This window comes from Pezoporus flaviventris, unplaced genomic scaffold (genome assembly GCF_033815535.1).
Source record: "Pezoporus flaviventris isolate CSIRO_AGI_PZ_B2104156 unplaced genomic scaffold, CSIRO_AGI_Pfla_v1 ptg000029l, whole genome shotgun sequence".
NCBI lineage: Eukaryota > Metazoa > Chordata > Aves > Psittaciformes > Psittacidae > Pezoporus > Pezoporus flaviventris.
This window is the reverse complement of record NW_026892577.1, coordinates 17,585,957-17,604,061: the sequence shown is the minus strand read 5'-3', so window position 1 is coordinate 17,604,061 and position 18,105 is coordinate 17,585,957. Positions and strand designations below refer to the sequence as shown.

The following is an 18,105-nucleotide window of genomic DNA, read 5'->3' as shown; positions in this document are numbered from 1 at the left end:
ATGCATCCCTGTGGTTAAAAGTGACTGCATGATGCTTTTGGTCACTGAGCAAAGGTGTCTCTTCACTGAACCAGCCTATTTCGAAAGCTATTGGTGCAGTCCTGCATGGTCCTGAGTGCCCTGGGTGCTCACCAGCCTCACTAAGACATGAGTGTGCTCAGTGTTCTCCTCGCCGATGCTTTTACTCTTTGTCACTCACTAGGCTGACAACAGCCAGATTTTGCCCACACCTCAAGTTTTGCTCAAAGACCTGGCAAGGGTGGGTTTTGGTGACAGTGTTTTCAAATCTCCTTTGAGAATGCAGGCCCGTGTTTTGCCACTGTGGTCGTGAATGGCTGGTTTATATTTGCTTGTTGGGTGGCTGTTATTATGTATTAACACCAGGGTGGGTGTGCTTTGTATGACCACATGTCTGTCTCATTGATTCCATTAGTATTATTTTGTAATCATGTGTCTTTGTGATTGAGTTAGTGTGCATTTCAGGGCTCCTGTGTATTGAATAATGATGTCAGGCATTGGGTTGTTTGACTGGGTAATGGCCTCTTTTCAGTCTTGTAAGTGAATGTGTCCTTCTCCTGTTTCCCTGTCTAGGCTGGGGCAGGATCATTTACACTGGGTGATTCCTTAAGATGCTCACATGCACTAAAAGAATATCCCTTTGGCTCCCGAGCTCTCCCTGCCAGCGGGATGTGCTGAGGATGCACTGCTCGTGTGTGTGTGTGACACACAGGGTGGCACATCTGGCTGGTTCTCAGCCACATGCCTCAAATGACCACTTTCTTGTGTGTCAGCATATAGCTAAGGCTATGTGAACATGTTTACATGTGTGTGCACATTCTGGTGCACTCAGGGGTTTTGATAAGACTTTTCAGTTATGTTTTTGGATAAGTCTCCATATGCTGGGTTTCTCCACAAATATGTCCAAGAGTAGATTATACTGTGCAGTTTCAGATAGATCTGACTGTGTGTGTGAAGGGATCTGTAAATGACAACATATGTCTACAGTGAAGTGCACACTTGCCTTTGCAAGGGTCTTCTGTGTGACTTTCTATATTGATGCATAGAAGGGCAGCTGTGTCAGTTAGCAGATGCCTCTGATCTGTGTTTGACTGTCTGGCAGTGTTCCCATGTCTGAACTGACCTGGGTCTCTTATATATGTAAGAAAGAATAGGTCTCTGTGTCAGCAGCATTTACCGGTAAATACATGTGCTAAGAAATTTTAAATGTACAATGAATCTCTTGGTTTGTGCAATGGCTTCTGACTTGTGTGGATATTGTATGCTAATGCCCTAAGACAGTGTAGCACATTTGGTCCCTTGGAAATGAACAAGATAGTTCAGTTATTTTTCAGCTGATGATTATGTGTCATTGCCGCATGGATTTATTTGCTCTGAGCAGGCAATGTGTCTGGCATTGGGCCTGTTCTGTGCTTCCTCAGCCATCAGCAGCAGACACATCCAGACAAAATCTACAAAAAAGGCTGTGAAAGATCCAGGAAACTTCCAGAACAAGCTCTCATCTGTACCCTCTCACCAAAATATCCCATCAGGGAAAGATCCATGACCTCTCTCGGCCAGGACATCTATATAGCTGTGATTTAGCAAGCCAGTAAGTTCAGCTTGTATTTCTCATTGAGGTTGCTAACAGGTCACTCCTTACTCCTCCTTCTATTAGCTCAAGCCTTGTTACTTCCCCTACCCCCTTGCTTGTGCTCTCCCACTCTTTCCCCCCCCCATCCTCCTTGGTATTCCTGCCTGCATTTTGACCTTGAACAGATGACACCATCCTTTGGCCACCCACTGCTTTACCAGCTCCCACACTGGGGCAGCAGAATCAGGGTAATAAGGGGAGGAAAAAATGAGGGAATGAGGAAGGAAGAGAGGTGGGGAGAGAGGGAGAGAGACCTGTTTGAGAATAATTGGAGGCTGTTAAACAGAGGAGCCCAGCATATCACTCTAGTAATGGAAATAAATTCCATTGTATTTGCATTTTAATTTTCCACATAAACAAAGGCCTGGAGTGTGCTGGCTTCGCCAGAATCACCGGCCAGAATTTAATTAGAAATGAAAAGTTTATAGGGTCCTCTTTAATGCGATTAATGCACAGTTAACATTTATCACATACATATGCTGGAATCGCCTTTTTTAAGCAACCACCGGCCATGAAATGAATTTCTTTTCAACTTTTTTAGCATGCGTGAGGAAGGCTGTCTCTGGTGAGGCGGTCCAGTGAGCACACTCCTGACAGCTTGGTAAACTGCAGCCCACAGAGGCTTAGTAGCCCCCATCCTCACTGAGGAAAGTTCAAGGTGGCTTAGAGGGAAGCATGGTCTAGTGGTTAAAGCCTGAGGTTGGGAGTCAGGGGATCTGGGTTGTATTCCCAACTCTGCCAAATGCTCACTGCATGACTGACTTGCTCTCAGCATCTGTTTCTCTGGGTGTTAAAAAATAAAAGAGAAATCAGCTGGAAGAAGATATCTGAGCCCCAGACCCCTCTGTGTCTCAGGCTCTCCAGAAACTTGCCCAGCCCTGTTGTATGGGATCTGGATTGGATCCTGCACTTTACTAACCTGTCAGCTCATCTCCCCATGGCCAAACATCCCTATGCTGGCTGTGGGGACAGGGAAGCACCCACAGTGCTTGCCTGATGTGAGAGGCTGGGCCTCCCGGAGAGATGTCTTTGTACTGACCCAGGCAGCACTGCTCCCTGCGCATGGGTTCGTGTGGACCTCACACTACTTGTGTGAAGTGCGCATCTTCCTGCTGAGAAGCATGACACAGGAGTGGAGCAAACTGCTTGTGCAGCGTGGGAGCCCTGTCATGAAGGGACTTCTATTCACTGCTGAGGCAGTTCCATGTTTCTTAAGGGGATCCTCTAATGCTGGTTTGGTCCAAAAAACTACTAAATGTGGTTTGTAAGATACTGGGGCTGTCAAGCCTGAACCTCAGATCCTAACATAAACCTAATCAGGAGCAGCTACCACCTTCCTTGTGGTAGGGATAATTATATCTCCCTTACCCTGCGGGGCCCTAAGAGGTCACCCCATGAGTGTTTACAGAAAGCTTTGGGCTTGTCTGCACGGGGATTCTAGGAAAAGCAAGTCTAAATCTAGACAAATTATCAATATCCTTCCCTTGCAATGCCGAGATAAAAGGCCAAAGGTGAACACTCGTCTGTGAGCCCATACCTCTGACAGAGCCAGGAGGCCATCAGGCTTGTCACTTCCCTGCCTCCTCCTGGCCCCCAGAGGTGGAGGGGACAGTATCACCACCAGTGTCCCCATTGTCCCTTGCTTCTGCCCCTGCCCCTGCTTTGGCTGTGTGACAGATGAGGCTACAGCCCCCCCTGCTCCCACGCTTCCTTTCTGCGCTTGCAGACAAGAAGAGCAAATAAACCAGGCCCATGGACACAGAGTGTTAGCATGTTAGGGACACAGCAGGGGAAAGAGGAACATGAAACCTCTATTGATCCCTTGAGGAATGATGTCCCTTCCTTATCTTATCAGATTCTCTTCACTCTTCAATTATAGTCTGTTGAAATTGGCCTCTTAACCCAAACAAGATAACCTGGGTAATGAGGAGAAGAGTATGGAGGGAGGGGAGGGAAGAGGAAGGGAGGGCAGAGTCCAGTGCATTAAACTATGGCTGTCATTAGAAATGCCTCCTTTAGCATAACCCCTCTGCCCCCACTATCCCTGGGTGTCAGATGAACTAGGACACATCCAGTCCCTGACAAATATATCATGCCATATACACCCCCCATTCCCTCAGATGCGCTAGGTACCCCCACAGGCACATGTTCCAGCATTTGTACATGATGTCTGTGTGTATATGTATCTGTACCCATCCTGCCACACACCTCCTGTGTTCACACACCTCAGCAGATGCCACCCTGCTGTACGCACACTCACACACATTTATATGACTAACGCTGCCCATCTCACCAGCTACATTCTCCTCAGCACATTGATGGTATGCCTGCCATAGCACCTTATCCCCAGGTCTAACCAAAAGAACTGCTGACAAAAAGAGAGGAGCACTGCTAGCCCCCCCCCAATCATCTGATCACAGCCACAGTTCATCAGTACATTCATGTGACTGCCTTGCCATCAGGAAGCAGTCACGCAGAATCCTGTGCAGAGCCCCACAAAGACAGGCTTCCAAGACATGTATTGTCGTGCCTTTGCTCACCTCTATGACTCCCTGCATGTAACTATGGAGTTACGATGTTGTTTCCATGGATAAGACTTTTCTTAGTTGCTACACAGACCAATAATACCTACTTGCTATAAGTCTATACTCTCAACTGGACATGTTGCCCTAGTGATAGGCCCATGCTCCTCCTCATACACATGTCATGGGATATAGGGCATGTCTCGCCCAAATATCTATTACAGAGAAGATTGTCTGGTGGAACGATAGAGACTCAGAGGCCTATCTGCACAAATGCACCCAGGTTTCCATGCTCAAATTACCTCACTGTGCCCAGAGTGATTCCAAAGCACATGCAAGTGGTGCAGAAGGCACTTTCGTTTTGGAAAGGTGGTGCTCTGAGCTGCACAAGGGCTTCACTTACAGGGCTGACACCCTCCTCTCGCACTCTTCTAAAGACTGGATTTCCCAGGATCACTTTATACACTGCCTTTCACTGTGCCACAGGCATTTCCTTGTATACATATCCACCTGAAATGGGCCACATTCCCTTCCATTCCATGTCTTCTTGTCCCACTAGCCCCACCAGTTTTGCCTGATGGGCACCAAGACCCATGAGGGAGTCACCCATAGGCATATATTTTTCTTTAAATACTTGGAGGTCACAGAAATTCATGTCATCTGCAAAAGGGGTTAGAATTATGGCAGTCATCTCTACAAATTCATACATATGCTCTCATGTGCATACACCATCACCCTGAAGTTCCTCCTTGCTTTCCAGCTTGTGCACCTCACAAGAATTGGCACACAGCCAGATATACTTCCTGTGTCCCCATCCTGGCTGCCTTCATATGCGCAGACCCTTGACACAGGCACAGGCAGAGCCCAAAGTTGTTAAAGCCACTTAAGGGAGTTGGATGTCAGTACTGGATGACTCTGCATCTTATTTGGCACAGTGGCCAAGGCTGCCTCATGTAAAAATGCAGCTGTCTGGTTTCAACAGTATCCAAGTAAAATCTGCTTTAGCCTTTCACTCCATCCTTATCCTTTCCTCCCCCAACTCCACCCAGCTCTCCTCCTGCTCTCTCCTCCTTCAGCATCGCAAATACCGCCTCTTTAAAACTCTGCATTTGCTGTTTGTTCCGTAGAGAGAGCGAATTTGTGACATTGTGCAGTTTCCACTCTGCTCGTTTGGCCCATTTGTACATCGCACGTCCCAGAAATATGCTTCCCCCATGCCCTTAGTATGCAAACATCATGTCCTTCTCTTCAGAAATCATATTCCTTCCTTTCCTCTTCTGCATCTCCTCCCTTCCATATTGATTTTATTAATGTGTATATATTTTTTGTGTATGTATGATTTATGTATTAATGTACATTTTTTCAAGCTCAAAAATCTACATTTAAACAACCAACAAAGGGACTAAATTTAAGAAAATATTAAAGTAGGAGCTATTACATAGCTACATTGTTCTGTGGTCTTACTTTTTTAAGGCAGATGACCAAAAATTGTTCTTAAAAGAAGTTTTAGAGAAATATGAGTATGTTGAAAGGCAATAGACCCTTGAAGAGGTGCCCAAATGTTAGTTCCCAAAGACTTCCACAATTTTTAAGTGAAAGCTTGAAAATGGGCAGTGGGGCAATGAGGTTGCCCTCATATTTCAGCTCAGCTTGAAGAAAACGAGGACTAGGTTGAGGAATTGAAGGGCTGGAAAAAGTCCATGACCAAAGAGGGACTGGGTTGTTACCGGAACCCTCTAAACTACCCTGAAACTAGAGGTGGTGCAGGGCGTCCTGTCTGACAGGTATGTGAGGGTTTCTTTTGTGATTTTGTCTTCTCGTCAGAGTCTCTGTTTTTCCTTTTATAAACTAATGAACAGACATTAATCTGTCTTGCAAAACGTGGATGCCACCCTCTCAACTGAACTACAGTGATGGGCATTTTGAGCAGAGCTGATAGCAATTCCTGATGTAATTTGCCTCCCAGCCAGAGATGGATGTTTAACTCTGTGCCTTGGACCCTGCAGAGATGGAAGGGTGCTTATCTTGGAAGGAGGAGGAACTGTTCAAAATGGAGCCAGAAGAATAAAAACTAAATTGGCCTCAGGCAGGAACAATTAATAGAGGCAAAGTCAAGATTTCTCTATATATATGCATGTGTGCGTGTGTTGGGGGAGTTGCTAGAAGCCTGGGGATCAGTACGCTGTGCAGATTTTAGAAAAGCTACAGGAACTGCAGAGCTAAGGGATGACAGCAGCAAGAAATGTCCTGTTTTTCATACAGGCAGAGACAAGCCACCAGAATCTCCCTTCCTGATTTAACAGTGAGGTTTGGGTAAATGTTTCATACATAGCATTCTCTGGGAAGCCTATCTGTGAACTCACAGTCTGTTAATTCAGCCTTTTGGCACATCACTCTGCCTCCTCTCTGTCAAAACTAGTACACACATAAATCCCAAGCCAGACAAAGGAATATCCTTCCCCAACCACATCAAACTCCCACATATGCTTCCTTTAGCCTACCAGCATTTTGTGTCACTGTCTACGTACCTACCCAGAGACACACTCCCTGCCATATACTGATCCACTCATGTGTAGTCTCCAACCATCAGGCACAGTTCCCCAAAGGCGCCTATCTGCATTGCGTTCACAGTCCTCCTATAAATGTCCTATAAAAAAATGCAGTATAACTCTGCTTTTACCTTCCCCATACCCTCCTCTGAGCACATCAACTTTTCAGATTTGGTTACTATATATATAAATGTACCTTCTATGCTCCTCCTACTCCATCACTTCCTCTCAATGTCTATATGGACAGACATATTCTGTCCATATGTCTCAAACACTTCATGTGCACATCCTGTCATTCTTCACACCTCTACCACAGCTATTCCTCTCCTGTGGCTCCAGATTGAACTATTGTGTTGTCCATTTCCCAGTGACAAGGGGTCTAGTTACAGGGTTATTGATTGGTTTTCATGCAGACAGATGGATCTGCCTTTGGTCTCCCCACCAAAATCCACCTCTATATGGGCTGATTGTCACTGCTTCAGGGATAGGATTTCACCAGGAGACCACCCTCCATGCAAACATCCTTCACCCAGGCCACAGATGGTAATAAATGGAGTCAGGCTGAGCCATAATAAAAGCAATTGAGTGGGTTACCTGTGCAGACATGAGATTTATACCTCCTCATATTTGATGTGATTGTTTTATTGAGTTCTCAGTGCAGTTAGAATGCCGTTTATTTATTTATTTATATGCCTACTTATCGGGGAAGAGGGGGGAGGCCGTTGCAGTCTGGCTCGTGTTCAGCCTCTGTCTTGTCAGGTACGAGCCCAAAGAAAAGGGCTCTCCAGTTTTGCTCTGCCTTTTACCTAGACTTGGGCTTGGTGGGTGAGCCCTGGCCAGATGTCTCATTTCCTACAACAAAGATGTTTGTTTCAGGATCCCTGAAACCTTGAGGACTGCCTGAATTATGAGCCTGGTAGCAGCTAAGGCAATGGTGTAAAGAAAGATGTGTGTATATAGAGATTTCCTAAAAGATCCTCTTGAAAGGAATTCCTATTTATGCCATGCCTGTTTTGGACAATGGGCTGTGATCTATGCACAGAGCTTCTTTATGCTATTGCAATAGAAATAGTAAGCACTGGCATTGCTTCTGACTCTGTCATCACATGTGAGCGTTGAGAAATATTAGCAGGTGCAAATTGATTGGAAATGAATATTTGTAAGTGCACTCTGAGGAGTTTGGAAACGGAGTGATTAGATTTGTGATTTTCAGCTGGGTAGATAGCCATATAAGTGCTACAAAATCAGCTCTCAGTTACTGGCACTAGAGAAAATTGGAGGCTAGTGCTGAATATCCTACTGTCTAGTATTTCATCACAAGCCTAACGGTATTTGTTGTGGGTTTTTCAGCTCCTCTAGTCAAGTGATAGCGGGAGAATTTCAGTTCTCATTTAATAAAGTATGTTCCAGTGCTCGGGGGGGCTTGAAAAGGGGCCTGTCAGCTCTCTGGAGACTCAAAGGGCTGCATAGTTAAGGTGTTTTTAAAATTGTTTAATGGGAGTCGGATATCCAAATCCCTTTTAAAATTTAGGGTAGAAAACAGAAAACAAAAACAAACCCACACTGTATTACAACTACTAGTGATTTTTATGCCAATTGCATGATTTAGGCACTGCCTTGGCATTTTTAAACAGTTGGGAGTGGTAAACACGGCCATGCATGTATGGGGTCGAATAGATTAATTGGGATTACAGTGGAAAAATCCTCATTCCTCTTAGCTCTCTGTTTAAAGAATATTTTTTTTTGAGAAAAAATCAAACCTCTCTGATGCTTTCATGAGTAGTATTCATCATCTGAGCCATTTACACACAGATGGGATTTCCTAAAGCCCTAGTTAGCTGTGCAGATGTCAGGCTAGTGACAAACACTTTTGGAAGTCTCTACCTTTGCATTTATAGAGACCCTCCCTAAAAGTGGGATCCCTGAGTATTTTGCCAACTGTAAGTAGAGAGCCTAAACTCCATTTGAATTTCAACATGCCTGAATTTGAAGACCATGGAATATAAGCGAAGCTCAGCCTTGTCCAACTGTTTAGAAGTCATGTCTTTTTATTCAAGTAATATGGAAATCTTTTGTTTGAATGGGCTTTAGGATCAGAGACAGGTTTTCTAGGATATTTGATGTACAACTGAAAACATGATTTTGTTTTGTATGCATCATGTCATCATATCATAAATGGTCTAGCTGGTCTGCTAGAGCATTATCTATCTCTTTAGCCAACACAAGATTATTGCTTATTGTATGTTTGCTTGTTATTAATGCCATCTATATATGCCATATATATTCCAAGAAATCAGGAATTCCTATGGGATGCAATTCCACAACTTAATGGACATCCCTATCAGGGGATACCTTCTGCTACCATTTAAATGTTTCCTTTCTTATTTCCCTCCCTTCACTCCTGGCAATGCTGCTTTGTTTAAACACTAATAATTCCTTTCCTGTTAGAGGAACTGTGTCCTTCAGATCACTGTATTGTTCTCACCACTTCATCATTGCTTGGCCAAGCCACTTATATTTTCTCTTCTTTTCTACCAAAGTCAAATGAGTTTTTTTACATAATAGCAATTCTGGTAAATGAGGTTTAGCTCCATAACACTCACTCACCCAGCACTGAAATACAGCTACCTCTGTGGCAGAATGCAGCAATCACTCACTAGATGCAAAAGCTTGAAAATGTTTAACTTCCAACAAAAATCAAGCTTTCTCTACATCTATGCAAAAAAGAAGGGCTGGGATTTTCAGGTGATAAAGGGACCAATGTGGTTCTGAACTTCAAGGTTCACAGAACAGAAAGCTCAAAACTTTCCAGGCACAACCAATTTTACTTGCTAACTACCTCTGTTGGGCTAATATCTCTGCAATATGAAAACCAGAAAAAATGCGTCTAGCTTATTGTAGTTCCCACCATGCAACCTTCCAGTGGCCAGATATGAGGAATAAGACAAAGAGAAATGCTGTGAGCATTCATTTACTCTTTCAGCTGCAGTAACATTGTCTGTAACCTCTGCTTTATGAGCCTGTCCTTTATTTGCAATGATAAAAAGAAGATAATGCCAGGTTTGTGTCTGATGGAAAAGAATCTGAATTTAAAGGAGCATATTCCCTGTAATGATGACCTGTGTGACCCGAACACTTTCTTTGCTCAGCTGAGAGCAGCTGGCAGTAGAGGTGTTGTACCTTGAGAGCGTGCCCTGATACAGAAAACAGCATGGGAACTTTAAACTCAGCATCAGCTAAGGGAGAGGAATCCTGATAGAATCCCAAGTTTCTTCTGTGTGTGCTAGGAAGAGCCATGTTATGAGGCCTGCTGAACTCTGTTGAGTAGTGTCAGACAAGTTTTCTTCACCCCTGCCTTACACCAACAAACACATGGTCAGTCAGAGGCTAATCCAGTCTACATGGCCAGTCTAATCCTTGGACTCTCTACTGAGCTGACTTGTAGCTACTAAATACTGATGGTGGTGGTAAGTTTTTGTGACACTTGCACACGCACACACACTTGCCACTTAAAACTCTGTGATTCACCCTGTGTTCACTGTGGGCCATGCAGCTGTCACTGGTTTTGGTCCCTATGAACAAGGTGCTATTAGAGATACTCTGTACTCTTTCAGCTTCTCCCTAGACTCGTTACCTGTCCCCCAGGAATTCCATTTTTTTGTGGGAAAGACGGTGAAATTCACAAGTGACTTTGGCCAGGGTGTCCTTTGGGAAAATTCTCAAGGGAGGCTAGCAAGAGTGACTCAGAAAGCTGTTTGCATAACATTGATTTCTTCCGCATGTGACACAGCCCCTGGCCTAAATCACTTGCTTTTTGCCAGACTCAATTGATTGTCTTGAGATGTTACGTTTACCTGAATTGAGGTTCTGTTCAATTCTTGCATGGGCTAGAACCTCAGCTGATGTAGAACAACCCTGGGTCCAGTTTTGAACCTTTTCTCATTACATGTTAAACTCCATGGGCATTTTTAGTGAAAAGTCACATTGAGTTTTACAAAGGTAGCTAAATGCTATTATTTTTATTTTACAGCTGGCAAAGCAGCCTCATAAGGAGTCCGTGTGACCAGCCCAAGATCAACCAGAAAGTTAGTGGTAAGAGAAATCCGTTCTCCTCATACGCCATTCTTTGCCCTAAACTACAGTCCTGCCCACAGCTACCGAATTGGCCACATGAGCAGTAGCACTTCAATGTACATTTCATTGGTCATTACAACCTGAATCAGTGTGTGTGTGTGTGTGTGTCTTCCCACATGTGTTTTTAAAAAGCACATCATTATCGGAGACTTTAACTAGGAATCATTAGCTGATTGTTATATAATGAAAGAAAAACATCTCCCCAAACCAAGCACTTAACACCAGAAATTTAATGTATATCCAATACCTAAGTGAAGACTGAAAAACACCTAACAGCTTGACTGAGATAATATATCCACTAAACTCTATTCTCTGTTGTGGGGTATTAATTAGGGTTACTCTCAGGAACTCAGAGTCCAAAGTGTATTAATTCAGCTGACTGGCTTCTGCAGTACTTTGGCTTTGACATTTCTTGGATAAGGACAAACCGGGGCTCTCCAGGACGGAACCCAGCCACAGGAGAGCTGAGATAGAGGGACAAATTGGGGTGGAGGGGGTGGGGGGAGTTTGCCCTTCTGGGCCTATAAAGAGTTCATTAATTTAGAAGAAGCAGGAAATAATGCTTAAACTACAATTGCATCACTTGCTGCATAACCGTGAGCGCATGTCATGATGTGTTCCATCCTGTTCCCACTAAAGTACACCACCTAATTCAAAAGATTTTTGTGGGGTGATTATTATCTCAGGAAACCTGTATTCTTAGACTAACTGTACATGCTGCAAAACAAAGGGAAAATTCTCACTAACTTCTGCCTCCAAGTTCATACTTAGGAGACCGCCGCAAGGCTCACAGCAGTGCCTAAGTCCAGTTGAAATATTCTAACCCAAAGTGACCAAAGATAACTCATTTATTACATTCATATGACAAATGGAAAAGTTTGGCAGGGTGCTCAAGAAGAAAGATGCTCAAGTGATTTAAAGTAAGCGTGAATTGCTTACCAGGGAATTAAGTGCTTGTCACTTGCATGCTTCTCAATTGCATGCGCTATGTATATGTGTGTTTACATAGTGCATGTATGTGTGTATACATGTGTGTACCTACACACACACAACAGGCTTATACTGTATCGTATCAAATGTATGAAGTGGGAACAGGAAAGCTCCCAGTGCAGAGATAACTCTTTTCTCTTGATCCTGTCAGTTCTGATGTGCTTTGCTTATTAAGTAGTATACTCTCTAGACTTTTTTGCCATAATTAAGGAAAATTACTGCATAGCAGACTTAAATTTTTTTTCCTGACTCTTGACAGGGTAGTTAAGTCATGGTTTTCACTAGAGTTTGCATCTAGCCTTTATCTGCCTGAGTTTGGTATGAGCAAGTGTTTGATAAATCTCAGTACTGAATTACATGCAGTCCCAAATGCTTCCTGATATTCTCAGTGCAATACTGGCAGATAAGTGCAACACAGGCACACAGAATTTATATATCACAAAAATAATTAGTAGAAAATAGATTTTTTAAATGTTTTAGGGAGACTCTAAAAGTGGAATTGAAAATGCACTGTTTTGCAGGCACTGTCCCGAAAGCCTTTAGTAATGTTAGATGGATCCCCAGAAAGAAAATAAAATGTAATTAATACACTTTCAGAAAATCTTAGCATAACCAAAAGTATTTTGTTAGTGTGTACAAGGATCTCCATTTTGAAGTACAATATTCATGGTCTATCTGAGGACACAGGTAACTTGTATTTCTATAAATGCCTCACTTACGGTTTCAAGAAGTTAAACTGTTCGCAGATGAGCAGTAATAGTTCTGGACACTGGACCAATGCAGATTTTGCTTTGGAAATTCCATATTTTGCAAAAATAAGATGACAGATATTTCTAGAAGGTTGGGATTTTAAATTGTCATCTATCCAAAACTGCTCAGAGACTTGGAGTGTTAGATTAACTCCAATATATGATTGTAGTACTGGTAAGGGATGTGCTGTTACAAGAGATTCACCCAATTCTGTATGTCTATTTTGACAACGGGAGAGAGAGAAAATGTGTATTTAAATCATGAACTTAGACCGTCTTTGTGTTTTGTGGTTTTTGTGAGCTGGAGTCACAAAAGTCACTGGAGTGATGAAGCTCATACTACTCTCCGCGGCACCAGGATTGGGCCCTTATATGCTTGCTCTTTCCTATTCCACTGAATTTTTTCCTGGTTCGCTGTCCTGTTCTTGCCTAGCATAATGTCCTGGATTCAGCACCACGACACACAGACTTGCAAACGTTATGACCTGTGATATGATGGGCTCACTTTCTCATAGATGTGAGTTTTGAGGAGCCCCACACAAAGCAGGGGCCTGAATTTTTAAAAGAAATGGAGACTTACTCACAGGAAGCCAAAATGTTCTTGTGCCTTGGTGACCACACACTCAAATTCCATCACAGTATGACTCAAACATGGTGGGTCACAGCTGAGCCTCTTCAATGTAATAACTCTTAGTAGCTACAAAGTTCTTGTCCTTCTCAAAGCATTTTATAAGCACAATCTGACATCTGTTCCCACCTGCTTCTGAGAAGGATCAGTTTTCAGTTACAGGGCGGGGAAACTGAGGTACAGAAACCCAAAGCCCAGCCGCAAACTGGTAGCAAAGGTGGAAACAAAACCTGCAGTCAGCCTTCTGCCTGGGACATTGCAACCCAGTCACGAGGCTGGGACTTCAGCAACATTTGGCTGCTAACATCACTTGAGCTGGCTGAAGTATGCACATGCATTGGGTCTGTAATATGCTCTTCCTCTGAAGAGCCCAGAGCCATTCTTCTGGACTTCTGTACCACCAGCTGAATTCCTCTCAGGGATAGCTGGCTGTCCTTCCACAGCTGCCTTTGTAAGGTGTCTGAATGTCAAACTGTTATTATTTCAAAACCTGACTGAGAGAGTAACAGAGACCTGGAGGTTTTTTAGGAGGGTGTATAATTAGCCGATCAGTATTATGTTACCCTGTTCATAACTTAATAACCATTTTAATACAGATGGCACACACAGGGATAATTTCCTAGGGTAGCCTAGCAGTATATTACAGAGACAGTATGTCTGAGGGAATCTTTCTTAGCCAAGGTACATTCCACTAGCTAATTCTACCTGCTGTTTTCAAGATGATTTGGGATAATTCCATATCATTTGCAAAATATTAAAACCCATTTATATAGGATGCCAGATTTAGAAATACACAGTCTGAGTTATTAGACATATTTTGATAAATCTGCCATGAAAAGTGCAAGACAAAAAATACCACCATGTTTTCCTGGCTATTTAATTTTTGCTTCCCTTGCTATAAATACACCAGGTTTTAAAAAAAGAACTGGCTAAACTTGTTATATATCAAAAGGGCCAATATACTGACTTGTGCAGTTTTATCTATGCGGACACTACAAGAGCATGCGCGCATATTTACCGACACCCCATATACATTAATTTGAGTGGGAAGCACTGTATATTTGGGATTGCATGCAAATTTTTGTGTGTTCTTGCTCAGTTGGTGAGGTATTCCATGCCTATGTATGTACCTTTTGCAAATACCCTTGTGTTACCCTGTTTCTGGAGGTTGTATTTCTGAGGGCATAGCCGAGGTATCTGTACATTACATTGCACTAAACCAGCGTGATTACTTTTACTGTGTGTATGTGTTGCCAGAGTATGAAGATCCGATGTATGCCGCTTCTGCATGTGCAGACATGTGGACAGCCCTGCCGTGTGTTAGTACCTAATTACAGCTATCACCGGCCTTTCTCTCCACCATCGACCCTCCTTTTTTTTTTTTTTTTTTTGCCTGTCATATGGTTATTTTTGTCACCTCAAACCTGAGACCAAATCTCAGTCCCTCCACCAGCAAAAGTCGCACCCTAACACCTGGGAAAGAACATGGGGGGAAATTGTTCTCCAGGGCTGAATCGATTCTGCTGCTTCCTAGCGCGCTGCGAGGGCCGGGATCGGCCGGAGCCGCAGCAGCGCAGGGAGCAGCGCTCCCCGCCGGGAGAAGGGGCCACTGTGCCTGCCGAGCCTTTCCCTCGGGATAGAGATGAGGTGTGAAACGGGGGAGAGGGTGCAAGGAAATCCTTCCCCCTCCAGCGCTCAGCGGCTCGGGGCTGTAGGCACGGCTTGGCAGCGGGTAAGGGCAGCTGCTCGTTCAGAGCCCTGATACCGCGGCAAGGCTGGCGGTCACTGACCTCCAGAGAGGGGTGTTAAAAGGGACAGGGGAAAACCTGGCTCCAGCACCCGTCACCCCGAAATGCCCCCCGGCTTTGCGGCGCCGCCGGTTGCTCGGCCGGGAGATTACTGCTCCCGCCGCACTGCCGCCTGCTCGGCCCGTGCGGGAGCCGCAAGCCGCAGCCCTGCGGCAGGAGCAGCGAGCCCCTGGGCAGAACTGCTTCACAGCTGCCCGGGCCTGGGCTCGGGGCTCCTGGCGGGGCCAGGCAGCACCCGGTAGGACGGGGCCAGGGTCTGGCGGGCCATGGCCAGCGCTCCCGCTGCGGGCCGGGGGGCTGGAGCAGTCTGGATCTAACCTGGCCGAGGAAGGGTCAGGCTGTCTGCGCTGTTGATAGGGGGTTTATGGGGCCGTAAAGAGGCGATTGAGCCGCGAGAAGGGCTGCGGGGTTGCCCTTACCTGTTTATGGAGGAGACGCTGGGGACCGTGTCGTTGTCGCAGATGCCCTCGGCCAGTAACCTGTCCCGGATCTCCCAGGCGAACATTGTCGGGTTTTGTCTCTTGTACTCGGCGATTTTATCCACTACTTTGGGGGTCGCTACTTTGGGTTTGGACCCTCCGATCACGCCAGGCTTGATGCTCCCCGTCTCGTAATACCTGCGCAAAGGACGGTCAGTGACCTGCCGTGCTCGGAACAGCCCCGCCGCCCCCTGGCACCCGGTGCCCGCCCGCCCCAAGGAGCTCCCCGCGGCCCCCGGTCCTGCTCCCCACCTTGGCTTCGGCCCGCCGGAGAGCGGCGTCGGGCCGCGGCGTCTCGGGGGCCGCATAGCGCAGCTCAGCGGGGTGCCGGGCCTCCTGGGCTGAAGCTGGGGAGGTCCCTTCTCTGCAGGGCTCGCTCCCACTCTCCTTCCCCTCCGCCCACCTTTTTTCTCCCTCTTTTTTTCCCCTATGTGTGAGAAGCGAGGGGCGCTGGGCTGTTCGCTGCCTCTCCCTTCCCCCGCCCTACACGCACACACTAGTTTCAGGCCCAGGCATCGGGAAACAAAATAGAAACCCTCTCCCCGGTGCAGCTGGCCGTAGGCGAGGCCCGCTGACCGCTGGGACGGGACGGGAGGCAGGGGAGGGAGCACAAGCAGTGCCGGGCTCACACCTCCTCCCCAGCCAAGCTTTCCCGTCTCGGGGCGCTGGCAGGGCTGTGAGTCGGGAGCACGGTTTATCCATCCCCAGCCCTCCTCGTGACCCGTAACGGGCAGCTGCAGCCTATCTCTCCGTGTCCACCAGCTCTGCCCGCGGCTCTGGCCGGCCCTTGGAAGCCGCACGCAGCGCCCGGGGCTCTGCTGCCTGCTGACACGGCTCCGGATCCCGGCCGCAGGGCCCGGGCCGCCAGCCCCCCCCAGCCTGCTCTGCGGATTATTTCACACCACATTTGGCGCCGATCGGTTACCGCGGGTGTTTATTTATTTATTTGCCCCGTTGTGTGTTTATTTACCCGTGTGTTTGCTAAGGCCGCTAGCGGATTGTTGCGAGTTGTGGATTTTTGTTGTTGTTGTGGATTTTTTTTTCCTTCTTTCGTTTTTTTTCTCTCTCTTCCCCCCCCCCCCCGGCCCTTTCTTTTTTCCGCCCTTCCGCCCACCCCTCGCAAATTGTCTGTCTTCCCAAGAGTTTCCAAACACAAACGGGGAGGGGGAAGCCCGTCTTCGGCGGCTGGAGGCCGGGGCCCTTCTCAGCCCCGGGCTCCAGCTGTGCGGAGGTGCTGGGGCCGCTCGGGAAGGGGAGGGAGGTCACAGCGGAGCGGGGAAGGGACCCACGGTTGCCGTCCCAGGGGAGGAGAAGGAGCTGCCTCTGTCCTTACCTGCCCAGGATCTTGCTGACACAACCGTGGCTGACCCGCAGCTGCCTGGAAATGTCACAGGGTCGCACCCCCTGGTGAGCCAGCTCCACTATCCTTTGTCTCACCACGTCAGGTAGGGGCCTGCCGTTCACAAACACCCCCCCGAGCTGGTTCACACCCCCGTGCCCTGCTGGGGAAAGAGAAATAAAAAAAACACAACAACCCACGCACACCAGAAACACACCGTTAGTCGTGGGCTCTTCACCACTCATAACTGCAAAATCTCCAGCCACTACAGATGGATGGGGGTAATGGCAGGGGGTTGAAGGAACAGGACATGGAGGAGAGAGAGAAGAAGAGAAATAGGAAGAAAGAGAGAAAGGAAGAGGGAAAAACAGGGAGAATAAGAGACAGAGAATGAGGGAAGAAATAGATAACGAGAACAAGAAAGAGAGAAGGAAAGACGTAAAGAGAAGGAAATGTAAAGAGACAAGGCAAAGAAAAAAGAAGAAAGGAGAGTGAGCAAGAGAGAAAGGGGAAGAAAGGAGGAAATATGGGAAGGAAAGAGAAGGCAGAGTGGATTTCACGAGCCGGGGATTGTCCGCCGAACGCCGCCTCCCTCCCTCCCTGGGCGGGAGAGCCCGTGTCCCTCTCGCGGCCCCCGCCGGAGCGGCGGTTGCTTGGCCCGGAGCGGCAGGCGAGGGGGGTGAGCGCCCCGGCGGCTCCTCTCCCAAGGGCTGGGGATAGATGTGCGCCCCAACTCCCGAGCTCTGCTGCTCGGCGGCGCAGGCGGCCCCGCCGCAGCCCCTGCTCTCTGCTCCCGGGCTTTTCCTCTCTCTTTTCATTTTCTTTCACGATTTTCTATCACGTTGTCAATTAGAGTTACTGGCGAACCCCGCCCTCCCTCACCCCGCGGCATGTCCCCCATGCACCGCGTCCTCTCCCGTTATTTTGGGATGCGAGTTGAAGGGATTCAGAGAGAGAAAGAGAAAGGGAAAGAAATGTAGAGAGTGGGAGGGAGAGAGAAAATATTTTGTGTCCCGCGGCCGGTGTTCGTTCACAAACAGACCCCCACTCTCCTCACCCAGCTTGCGAGCTTGAAAGGAAAAATCCTTCGGTAAAAATAAATTATAATTCTAACACACTCGTGCTGGTCTGTCTTTTTTCTTTTTCTTTTTTTCCCTCACACAAACCTAATTCAGAGAGAATTTTAAAAATGCTCCTTTTTCCTCTGTTCCCCCTTTCCAGGCAAAACCCCGCTTTCTCTCATCTAAAACTGCTAT

At 46.6% G+C, this 18,105-nt stretch overlaps 1 protein-coding gene and 1 long non-coding RNA gene across 2 annotated transcripts in view; one reads left to right on the top strand and one right to left on the bottom strand.

The window, feature by feature from the left end:
- Positions 1-11,286, top strand: part of LOC133272299 (uncharacterized) — a 144,830-nt gene extending 133,544 nt beyond the window's left edge. Inside the window, exon 3 of the long non-coding RNA XR_009744386.1 lies at positions 10,753-11,286. This is a non-coding gene — a long non-coding RNA (uncharacterized LOC133272299). The remainder of the gene's footprint in view (positions 1-10,752) is intronic.
- PAX2 (paired box 2) overlaps positions 1-18,105 on the bottom strand; it is a 96,975-nt gene that overhangs the window by 63,816 nt on the left and 15,054 nt on the right. Inside the window, 2 exon segments of the mRNA XM_061459329.1 lie at positions 15,451-15,648; positions 16,844-17,009. Of these exon segments, the coding sequence (XP_061315313.1) occupies positions 15,451-15,648; positions 16,844-17,009 (364 nt within the window).